The following is a 12,895-nucleotide window of genomic DNA, read 5'->3' as shown; positions in this document are numbered from 1 at the left end:
GAGCTTCCAGAGTTTTAGCTTTATTGTCTTGTATTTCCCTTTTTACGCATTGTACCTTAAAATTTTTTATCATAGTAGATTTTGTGATGGTGTTCTTGTGGTTATTGTTCGTGGGTTATGCTTATGGTTATGCTCATTATAAATTAAATTGATGTTGAAAATTCTCCTTGTATGATCCCAAGATCGGAACCTGGTAAATGGGTACCAGGAGCCGGAAATGGAATTCTACAAAGGCTATCGGCACCGGATTCGGCGATCGAAAATTTTGTGAGTCCAGTTTTCGAATTTGGGGCATAACACGTACCCCCACCCATCTTTAGCCACGCACGGGCAGATACATGGGGCGGCCCACGCGATGCCGTCCATCTTTTGTCCGGATCATTTAAAGGTATGAACGCAAAAATGACTCGGATCCAACGCTCAAATGGACCACACCATCCATTTTTTTTATCAGATCATTTAAAGGTATGAGGGAAAAAATGGAAAGCGGATTAGCTGGTGCACCACACAGCCAATCCGTGTCGTGCGAAGACGAGCGCCGATGCGCCTCGAGCTCCGAGTTATACGAACGGTTCAGATGGGCGCGGATTGGATACTGACAAGGTTAGTAGCCAAATCGCTACTAAAGTGACGTCACCAAGCTCTGTGGACCCCACCATGATACATGTATTATATGCATACCGTCCAACCATTTTGGAGAGAATTTTATGCATTATAAAAGGAATGAGATAGATCTAAAGTTCAATTGGACCCCACCATAGAAAACAATGGAGATAGTGACAACCACCGTTCAAAACTTCTTAGGGGCCACAGTAGTTTCCGATCAAGCTGATATATTTTGTTTCATTTCATCTATTTCTATGTTAACTTATGAATAAGTTGGATCTCAAAAATACATCACGGTCAGCCCTATAAATATTTCAATGGTGGGTGTGACTACTCCCACGGTTTTCTGTGGTGTGTCTACTTGAAATTTAGATCTATCTCATTCTTTTTGTAATGCCACCACGGTTTTCTGTGGTGGGTCCACTTGAAATTTAGATCTATCTCATTCTTTCTGTAATGCCATGAAACAATCTCTAAAATTGGTTGGACCATATGGATACAACACATGCATCATGGTGGGGTCCACAAAGTTTGGTGATGTCACTTCAGTAGCCATCTGGATACTAACGTTGTCAGTATGTAATCAGCTTCCGATTCAAATGGGAAGCAGATTGGCGGGTGTACCACACACTAGCCATGTAGTTGAAGTACTGACGTCAGCAAGTTCTGTGGGTCCCATCATGATGTATGTGTTATATCCAAGCTGTCCATCAATTTGGAGAGATCATCTTAAGGCTTTAGACAAAAGTAAGACAAATCTAAATATCAAGTGGACCACACTACAAAAAGTAGCGGGGGATTGAACATATACCATTGAAACCCTTTTGGGGTCATAGAAGTTTCGGATCAATATGAAATTTGTTTTTCCTCTTCATTCATGTATTTTTTTACCTTATTAACGGATTGGATGTAAAACAAATGTTACGGTGTGCCCTAAGAATTTTTTAACGGTGAAAATCATTATGCGCACTACTATTTTTGGTGTGGTCCATTTGAGCTTTGGATATGATTCATTTTCTATATAATGCTTTAAAATGATCTCAAAAAATGGATGAACAGTGTGTTATAATAAATACATCATTGTGGGGCCCATGTAACTTTGATCTCCTTTGAACCGTTCCTACAACTCGGAGCTCAAGAAACGTTGGCGCTCGTCGTTGCACGACACGTATCTACACCAGCTGTATAGGTGATGGCTGGTACACCAGCCAATCTGCTTTCGTTCAAATAAGATCAAAGTTACGTGGCCCTATAATATGTATTTATTATATCTATATCGTTCATTCATTTTTCAAGATCATTTTAGAGCATTGGGGAAAAAAAAAAAGAATCTGTTTGAAAGCTCAAATAGACCATACCAAAAAGAGCAACATGGATAATGATTTTCACTGTTAAAAAACTTGTAGGGCTCAGTATAATGTTTATTTTCCATCCAATCTATTCATAAGGTTAAAAATACATGGATGAATAGAAAAAACAAATTTCATATTGATCCAAAACTTTGGTGACCCTAAAAGGGTTTCAATGGTAGACGTTCAATCTCCCACTTTTATTGCCTTATGGTCCAATTGATCTTTAGATCCATCTTATTTTTCGATTCAAGTCTTAAGATGAGCTCGTCAAATGGATGGACAATTTGAATATAACACATACCTCATGATTTGACTTACAGAACTTGCTGATGTCAATACACCAGCTATATAACTTGTGTGGGGGTACACCTGCCAATCCGCTTATGCAAGAATGACTGGGATCCGCATTAAATGCAAGAGTCACGTGTGGTGGGGTCCTTACGAGCACGGTATCTGCTTCATTTTTGGGCTCATGCCTTAAAAATGGTACGAAAATAGTGATGGACCGCATGGATAAACAGAGGCTCAAGTAGGCCACCACAATAAATTCAACCTATTCGTAAACTTACAAAGACTTGTATGAACAGAAAACATAAATATCAGCTCCATCCAAAACTTATGTGGCACTTGAGAAGTTTTCAACGGTAAGAGTTTAATCCACGTGTCTTGGATATATTGATACAATGATACGAAAAAATGGATGGACGGTGTGGATGAGACCCATAAATCACGGTAGCCACTCAAAGCTCCCGCCCGTTCAGCTAGAGACGGGTGGGGTAGGACACAATCCGCGTCTGCCCCACATATCTGCCCGTTCGTAGCTAGAGATGGGCGGGGTAGGACATAATCCCTGTCCTTCAAAAATGGACTGATGTTAAGGCCGCGTAGTTGATTGTCATCCACGACACGCCCCACCAGATGAACGATCCTGATGAAGTAATGTGCCACGTGGACAGCACCGACATAAAGTAGAAAACCATCTAAACCGGAATCCTGTCATAAAAGTCACAAAACAGTGTGCCGCCAATGTTGTAATAATTACTCCCATAAATGTCACGTTGCGTTTTCTCCTCGCCGCGTCCGTAAGAAGTAGATAGATCCAGCGATCCGTATCCGTCCACGTGTCGTAGATCCTCCTGGAATCTTGCTATATAACCCTTTGCAGTAATTACACTTTATCTTCTGTACACCATTAACTATCACATCTTCGAAATCATCCCATACTGCTGATCTCTTCTTCTTCCCTTTGCATGCAGTTGACGTGTCTGTGTCTCCCTCTACGATTAGAGGAAATGTGGCTGATGCACCCATATTCCAGGAGTATTTGGGCTTTCGTCTTAACTAGTCATTTATAAAATAAAGTTCTCGATATGTTATACGGCTATACCTAGACGGCTAGACCTCTAGACGGGCATACTTACTTAACTGTCTAAATCAGTCACCCATTCAAGGTTGGATAAATTGTAATGCCTTCATTTTCTAATTTAAATGCTACACCGAAATTCTGGCAGCATCTTCCCTTATCTCTCTAAAATATATTAATCGTGTATTTGATTCACATGTCAATCATCAATACAAAATGTGGACATTTGATAACGGAAATAATACATGAAATATATCCAGTGAAAAAAATGAGAGACGAAACCAGAACAGGCATATGTATTTAAATTGGAATAAATGAAGACATTACAATCTATCTAACCCTAAACTGTCCAAAAATTGATAATTTGATATTTTCTATGCATCAAGGAATACACTGAATTTATGTCTGACAATATAGAAATCCTCAAATAGGCAACTGATTATCCTATAATACAACTAAAACAATACAAATAATTCATATCTATACAAATAAAGGAGCGGGCTGAAATTGACATTCATCATCTAGCGAACTAATAACAAAATGAAAAATGAAAAATCAAAGGCATTTTAAAGTGGTAGCATTCAACACTAATAAAGTAACAAGTAAATTGTCATTTATAAAGTAAATTAAGAAACATGAAAAAAATAACTATTAGGGCATGGGACTTGAATAGTAAAGGACAATAATTAACATATTAACAATTTCTATATTAACATATTTCTATATTAACAATTTCTATATTAACATATTAAAATTTTCTATATTAACATATATTAGCTATATTAACATATATTAACAATTTTAACATATATTAGCTATATTAACATATATTAACAATTTTAACATATATTAACTATATTAACATATATTAACATATTAACATATTAACATTTTAACAATTTCTATATTAACATATATGAACAATTTTAACATATATTAGTTATATTAACATATATTAACAATTTTAACTTATATTAGCTATATTAACATATTAACATATTTCTATATTAACATATTAACAATTTCTATATTAACGATATCTATATTAACATATTAACAATTTCTATATTAACATATATTAACAATTTTAACATATATTAACATATTAATATATTTCTATATTAACAATTTCTGACATATATTAACATATTAACAATTTCTATATTAACATATGAACAATTTCTATATTAGCATATATTAGCTATATTAGCAATATATGATATTGATATCAATTTCTGACATATATTAACAATTTATACAAAATAATAATAATAATAAATTGACACCACACAATATTTCAAAAAAATAATAATAAATCAATTTCTGACATATATTAATAATTTATTAAAAAATAATAATAAATCAACACCACACATTACCGGGCGAGCTGCTGCAGGAACAACTGGCACCATGCGTGCAGAGCAGGGATGGCGGATGAGTGGAAGGGACGAGCTGCGGCACCAGACGAGTGGTAGGGACGAGCTGCGGCACTGGACAAGGGCACCGGGTAAGCCTCAAGGACTAGCGGTAGGGTCTAGCACCGCCGAACAGGGGAGTGAGAGAGAGAGAGAGAAGAAGAGGGACGGGCCGGACGGCGGACAGCACCAGACAGGGGAGGGGAATGAGAGGAGAGAGAGAGAGAGAGAGAGAGAGAGAGAGAGAGAGAGGGTTTTTTTAGAACGGGTGCTGAGAGGAAAGGAAATGGGTTTTGGGTTTCGGCGTGCTGCTGAAAACGACTGGAGTCGAGTAGGATTTGTTTTTTTTGGGTGGGTATATAGACCCTCGAGTACGAGTCAAGTACCGAGTCAAGTACGAGTTGAGTATCAAGTCGAGTACCGAATCGAGTACTACCCAGCTCGTGCTCTACTCGAAATCAAAACGAGTATTAAAAAACCGCTCATGCTCGGATCAAACTCATGACGAGTCGAGTCGAGTCGAGTAATTCCGAGTCGAGTCAAGTGAGTAACCGAGCTTACTCTGCTCGTGTACAGTTTTAGGCCCAGACGAAGGGAAAAAACAAAAATCAGCTTGATCCCAAACTTTTATGGCCCCACAAGGTTTCTAGTGGTCAATGCTCATTCAACAGTTTCCTATAATGTGGTCCACTTGAGATTTAAATATATCTCATTTTTGGTCTCATACCATAAAATGATCTGGAAAAATATATGGACAGCATGGATGAAACACATACATCATGGTGGGCCCCACAGAGCACCAACCATCAGCCATTGGCTAGTGGCAGGGGGAGTAGCTAATCCGTTTCCTTGAAAAATACACATCATGGTGGGCCCCACAGATCCCCTTACAAGACCGTCCGTATCTAGCCAGTTCCTGGTGGGGTTGTACCGCGCCACCTCCAAAATCGACGCGGACTGCGTCTTTACGTCTTACCCTCGCCCGTCTCTAGCCACGTATGGGTAGATACGTGGGGCGGCCCACCGCGATACAGTCCATCTTTTGCCCGGATCATTTAAAGGTATGAGCACAAAAATGACTCGGATCCAACGCTCAAATGGACCACACCGTCCTTTTTTTTTTTGCCAGATCATTTAAAGGTATGAGCGCAAAAATGGGAAGCAGATTGGTTGGTGTACCACACAGCCAATCCGTATCATGCGAAGACGAGCGCCGATGCGCCTCGAGCTCTGAGTTATACAAACGGTTCAGGTGGGTGTAGATTGGATACTGACAAGGTCAGTAGCCAAATCGCTACTGAAGTGACGTCACCAAGCTCTGTGGACCCCACCATGATGCATGTATCAATACCGTCCAACCATTTGGAGAGATAATTTTATGCATTGCAAAAGGAATGAGATAGATCTAAAGTTCAATCAGACCCCACCATAGAAAACAGTGTGGATAGTGACATCCACCGTTCAAAACTTCTTAGGGGCCATAGTAGTTTCCAATCAAGTTTTTTTTTCACTTCATCTATCTCTATGTTAACTTATGAATAAGTTGGATCTCAAAAATACATCACGATCGGCCCTCTAAATGTTTCAATGGTGGGTGTGATTGCTCCCACGGTTTCCTGTGGTGGGTCCACTTGAAATTTAGATCTATCTCATTCTTTTTGTAATGCCACCACGGTTTTCTTTGGTGGGTCCACTTGAAATTTAAATCTATCTCATTAATGCCATAAAACAATCTCTAAAAATGGTTGGACCATATGGATACAACACATGCATCATGGTGGGGTCCACAAAGTTTGGTGACATCACTTCGGTAGCCATCTGGATACTGACGTTGTCAGTATGTAATCGGCTTCCGGTTCAAATGGGAAGCGGATTAGCTGGTGTACCACACACCAGCCATATAGCTGATGTATTAACGTCAGCAAGTTCTGTGGGTCCCATCATGATGTATGTGTTATAGCCAAGCTGTCTATCAATTTGGAGAGATCATCTTAAGGCTTTAGACAAAAATAAGACAGATCTAAATATTAAGTGGACCACACTACAAAAAGCAGCGGGGGATTGAACGTATACCATCATAGAAGTTTCAGATCAATATGAAATTTGTTTTTCCTCTTCATTCTTGTATTTTTTTACCTTATTTAACAGATTGGATGTAAAACAAATGTTACGGTGTGCCCTAAGAATTTTTTAACGGTGTAAATCATTATCCACGCTACTATTTTTGGTGTGGTCCATTTGAGCTTTGGATGTGATTCATTTTCTATATAATCTTTAAAATGATCTCGAAAAATGGATGAACGGTGTGATATAATAAATACATCATTGTGGGGCCCATGTAACTTTGATTTCCTTTGAACCGTTCCTACAACTCGGAGCTCAAGGAGCGTCGGCGCTCGTCTTCTCACCACACGTATCTACACTAGCTATATAGGTGATGGCTGGTACACCAGCCAATCCGCTTTTGTTCAAATGAGATCAAAGTTACATGGCCCTACAAAATGTATTTATTACATTTATATTGTTTATCCATTTTTCGAGATCATTTTAGAGCATTAGAAAAAAAAAATGAATTCGTTCAAAAGCTCAAATAAACCACACTAAAAAGAGCAGCATGGATAATGATTTTCACTGTTAAAAAATTTGTAGGGCCCACTATAACGTTTATTTTCCATCCAATCTGTTCATAAGGCTAAAAATACATGGATGAAGAGTAAATTTCATATTGATCCGAAACTTCGGTGACCCCAAAAGGGTTTCAATGGTAGACGTTCAATCGCCCACTTTTTTTTTGCTTTATGGTCCAATTGATCTTTAGATACGTCTTATTTTTCAGTTCAAGTCTTAAGATGAGCTCGCCAAATGGATGGATGGGATCCACATTAAATGCAACAGTAATGTGTGGTGTGATCCACATGAGCACTAAATATGCTTCATTTATGGGCTCATACCTTAAAAAATGGTACGAAAGGAGGGATGGACCGCATGGATAAACAGAGGGTCAAGTAGACCACCACAGTAAATCCAACCTATTCATAAAAGACTTGTACGAACAGAAAACACAAATATCAAATCCATTCAAAACTTCTATGGCCCTCGAGAAGTTGAAGCCCTCGAGAAGTTTTCAATGGTAAGAATTTAATCCACGTGTCTTCAATATATTGATACAATGATACAGAAAAATGGATAGATGGTGTGGATGAGACCCATAGATCACGGTAGCCACTCAAAGCTCTCGCCGGTTCAGCTAGAGACAAGCGGGGTAGGATGCAATTCGCGTCTGCCTCACATATCTGCCCGTTCATAACTAGACAAGGGGGGTGGTAGGACATAATCCCCATCTTTAAAAAATGGACAGACGTTAAGGCCACACGGTTGATTGCTGGCCACGAAACAACTCACCAGATGAACATTCATGCTAAAGTAATGTGCCACATGACACTGGCATAAAGTAGAAAATCATCTAAACCAAAATCCTATCATAAAAGTCATGAAACAATGTGCCGCCGGTGCTGTAGTAATTACTTTTTATGTCACGCTGCGTTTTCTCCTCGCCGCGTCCCTAAGAAGCAGATAGATACAGCGATCCGTATCCATCCACGTGTCCTCCACATCTCGCCATTTATTCCGTATAAAATGCATCCCGAGAAAACCCACTGCAACTCCCAAATATTACAGAAGTGCCATACTGTGGCATTGAACTAAGCAGGGTTAGTTTCGGAATTACAAAGATCTTTACAGCTGCCCCGGGCTCGGAACGGTAAAAACGGTTGCACGATGACTTGGGTGCTCCGCAGCCCGCGTCGCCGCGTAAAGACGCAGCGGCAGGCATCAGCTTACAGCTGTCCACAACAGCCAGTAACATTTCGCCACGTGGCACTCCCTTCTCCTTCCTCCCCTCCTTGCGCCCGACGAAAGAGAAACAACCTCGAGCAGCTCCTTCTTCCACGCGTTGGACTTCCATGTGCGTTTCGTACCGTTTTATTAAAAGATGATAATTCTTTGTCCGTACACGTGGCATAGTTTCGTGGATATCCAGATGCTAAGCCAGATGTGTATGGAGGAGCATAACCGGAAATTTTCACTGCAAGGCGATATTAACCATCTGATGTTTCCTTTCGAATTTGGACGGTTCAGATACCTGTACGTCTGTTACACGTTAGAAACGCTACTAGCCAGTTGCCACCTTTCAAAATGGTGGTAAACTAACATGGGAGTCTGGAGCGTATTCCACGTTACTTTTTTGTAATTCTCTACCAATTCCGGCGCACCATGCCAAACTGTAGTCCTCAGGTTGCGTACACCACTAATCCCTGGGCCTCCGCGGCAACTGCCATATCCCATTATGAAGAAACTCCGCCAAAGAGATAATTCTAACCGTCTGATAAGTAGGCCTCAGAAGATTAAATCTGAACCGTTGGCATCTTTTGCTTCACATGCCTATCTATACTCCACGTGGGGGTCAGTGTTTCATCAACGGCTGGGATGAGTATCAACCGTGAGCCCTAACAATGGTTGACGAAATAACCTATGTCGGAAGCGGAACAGTTGCCTGCGGTACTACAATTTGGGTAGTCTTGCGTGTTACTAGCCTTTATTCAAAACTTGAAAATTAGAAAATAAATACCAATTAGTATTTATTGAATAAAATAAAATCAAAATTAGAACAAAAAAAGCTCTTTTGTATTCATCTCGGAAGATTTACAATTCCCGGCCAAACACACAAACAAAAAGCTCATCTGATGTGATACAAGCCCATATCATCAAACACAAACAAAACCTGAAATATGAGCTTTCACAGACAAAACCCAAATGAGAAAACCACAAAACAAAACAGACAATCTCATTGGTTGGATCAGTGGGCCCCACCATCTCCAGTTTCCTCATCATGGGAGTCTTGATTTCCAGCATCTTGCTTCTGGGTGTCTTTGTTTTCACGATCTCCATCATCTACAAGGTAAGTGGACATCTTGGAAATGGGTGTGGCTAGGTAGGTGGGCCTGTGATCTCCGGCCATGATCACGACTACTTTCATTTCCATCTGTTGGGGGGTTTTTGGTTTGAGAGAGTCGTCGGTTTGTTGGTTCTGATGTGGATTTTGAGGGTCGGATTCTCTGCTGCCTAAGAAGCCGGTGAGCTTCCAGTAAGAACAGGCGAGAATGACGAGAGCGAAGGCGATGAGGCCGAGCATGGCTGCGAGACCACCGAAGAGGTATGGTACTGGGGAGTGCCATGGGGAGTGCGGTACGTGTGCGGCGGTTGTATTGAAGGTTGTTGTGCTGGTGATGACTGGCCTCATCTCTATTTCAGACGGAGAGAGAGAGAGAGAGAGAGAGAGAGATTGAGGAAAGAGTGTTGGGCTGATGTGAATTTATAAAGGAAAGGAATGGGGTCTCTTTCTTTTTCTTTTTCCTTGTAGAGTACTAAAAAGTTATAATGCTCCTAATTTAATCTGAACCTTTTAATAGTCAAATCGGATTATCTGAACCGTCAATTAAGTCCATAACATAGTTTAAGTTCTACCTTGAAAAAATAAAACTGATCAGATGATCCAGTCCATCCCTGATTTGTCCTTATCTTTCTAGCCATCGTTTTTCCGAGTCATGTATGGATGGTTAGGATTGCCTAACACAAGTTACTTTTATAAATCATAAGCAATCTATGATTTTCCCCAACAAACCGATTAATAGCATTCTTGATCGGACCTATTTTGTGTAGATAATCATGACCGTCCATATTAAAGACTGTCTATTAGATTTTCATGATAGTCAGATTCTGTAATATATTATTGGTGTCCTATGAAATCTGTGTTGGATCCATTGGACAGTCTGGATCGACCGGTTGGATTGTCTAAGTTTCTCAATGCAACTAGGAGGACTACAGCTTGTACTGCCCTAAGAGCACTGGAGCATTTCTCTTCGAGAAATACTTTCATACTCAGCAAAGTGTGATGGATGATACGCAGGCAGAAATTGCATACGTGGCGTACAAATAATTCACATTAAACCGTTCAAGTTTTGGGTGCCAGTTTAGATGTATCAAGATTCAAGTACTAAAAATTACTCTTCTCTAACTATTGGATTGCTGACAAATATCGGACGGTTAAAAATGAATAAAACAATGGTCTTGTTCAACATATTTCATTTTTGGACTTTAGCTTAAAGATAGTGGGCCCACAATTTATTCGGTTTTATTTTACTTCATTTGCCACGTGTACCATTCTCAATGCCTGCCTATCAAGCGTCGTACGTAGCCGGACGCGGATTTCCTGCGAAAGCCTTTCGCAGGAAGTTCCTGCGCTGGGATGTAAGTGGGGTCCACCGTGATGTTTGTGATAAATCCATCCCGTCCATCCGTCTTCCGAGATCATTTTACGACATTCCACAGAAAATTATGTGGATTTAAAACTCAACTGGGCCATACGAGAGGGAAAACTGAGGAAATAGTTTTCAACCGTTGAAATATTTCTGGGCTCCACCTTGATTTTTATATGCCATCCAAACGGTTTATAAGGTCATTACCAATGGGATGAAGTGAAAACATGAAAAAATTAACATGATAAGAAACTTTTGTGGCCTTAAAAATGTTTCAACGGTGGTGACTAAATCAAAACTGTTTCCTCTCGTGCGTCGCAGTTGAGTTTTAAATCCATGTCATTTTTGGTATAATGACCTATAATGATCTCCTAAAACTAATGGACGGTATGGATTTATCACAAACATCACAGTGGACCCCACTTAGCATCCCAGCGCAGGAACTTCCTGCGAAAGGCTTTCGCAGGAAATCCCCGTCCTATTTAGCCAGAGTATCAAAGTACTCCCCTTGCTAATTCTGTTTCTTTGATTGATTTTGGAGATCTGAACACACTAGTAAAGTACCACAAACTGTTGTACCGTAGCGTCTATCTCCCTAACGTCGAGACGGATTGGCTACTCCCCCTGACACCAGCCCGATGGCTGGTGGTCGGTGCTCTGCGGGCCCCACGAGAGTGTATGTGTTTAATCCATTCCTTTAATCAATTTTTACAGATCATTTTATGGCTTAATACAGAAAAGAGGGATATAAATCTCAGGTAGACCACACCACAGGAAAACAATAATGATTGTATATCCCCCATTAAATCCTCCTAAGGTCTACTGTACTGTTTATTTGACATCCAATATGTTAATTAAGTCATAAAGAACCAGATAAAGGGAAAAAAAAATATCAGCTTGATCCAAAACTTTTATGGCCCTCAAAACGTGTTTAATGGTCGACGTTCATTCAACACTATTGCCTGTAATGTGGTCCACTTGAGATTGATATGTATCTAATTTTTTCTCTAATACCATTAAATAATCTATAAAAATAGATGGACCGAATGGATGAAACACATACATCATGGTGGGGTCCACAGAGCACCGACCTTGAGGGGGTACCCAATCCGTTTCCAATAAGCCCTTGTATAGAAAATCAGCACCGTTAAAACGATAGGGTCCACTAAGAAAATTACCTAAAACAAAAATAGACCGGTCCATTCGTCAGATGAAATGATCCATTAGAATAAATGAACAACCGGCAGTTTGTCTCAATATACAGGTGTGGCCCACCTAGTTAATGAATCAACCTTGTTTTCGACATAGGCAAACTTGATGACGTGGAACATCGTTTTCATGGTGCGTGTTTAATAAACAATTTCCATGTTGGCAGGAAAGATGTTGTCGTAGCACAAATTAGGGTACGGTTGCTTGTAAGTGAAGGGTTCTCTTGGTTTTGTGTGCACCATGCACTGCATGAACTTCCGTGGAATAGCCTCCATTTAGTGCACGTGGCAAACATGCGGTGATCAGAACTGCTTACCTCGGTGAGCCACCATATCCCGAAAATGAGTGGCGGTGGATGATCGTAGCCTTCTTAAGGTGACCCGAAAAAAGGAATGGTTGGATCAGCGGTTCGGATTGAATCTTCGGAGGTAGAGAAAATGGTGGTAACTCTTCAACGGTTCACATGGATTAGTTCAATTGTGCGGATATCCAGACCGTTCAAATCGCTTGCCCAAATAGGAATTAAGCATAAGCCAAAACTAACAATGGGAAGATGACGATGACCATCTGATTTTGCCCTCGAAATTTGTACCACTTACTATTTTAATTTTAACCGTCCACTTGATGGGCATCAAT

The 12,895-nt window shown here is 40.1% G+C and overlaps 1 protein-coding gene across 1 annotated transcript; it reads right to left on the bottom strand.

Annotated features, from left to right (window-relative positions):
• Positions 1–9,397: 9,397 nt before the first annotated feature.
• LOC131217128 (protein GLUTAMINE DUMPER 3-like) lies at positions 9,398–10,089 on the bottom strand. The gene has a single exon (XM_058211902.1). It carries the CDS (start codon positions 10,033–10,035, stop codon positions 9,592–9,594), a length of 444 nt encoding a protein of 147 aa, XP_058067885.1. The 5' UTR covers positions 10,036–10,089; the 3' UTR covers positions 9,398–9,591.
• Between the last annotated feature and the right edge of the window lie 2,806 nt (positions 10,090–12,895).

This window comes from Magnolia sinica, chromosome 10 (assembly GCF_029962835.1).
Source record: "Magnolia sinica isolate HGM2019 chromosome 10, MsV1, whole genome shotgun sequence".
Taxonomy (NCBI): domain Eukaryota; kingdom Viridiplantae; phylum Streptophyta; class Magnoliopsida; order Magnoliales; family Magnoliaceae; genus Magnolia; species Magnolia sinica.
The sequence above is the reverse complement of the archived record's forward strand: the minus strand, read 5'-3'. Positions and strand labels throughout refer to the sequence as shown.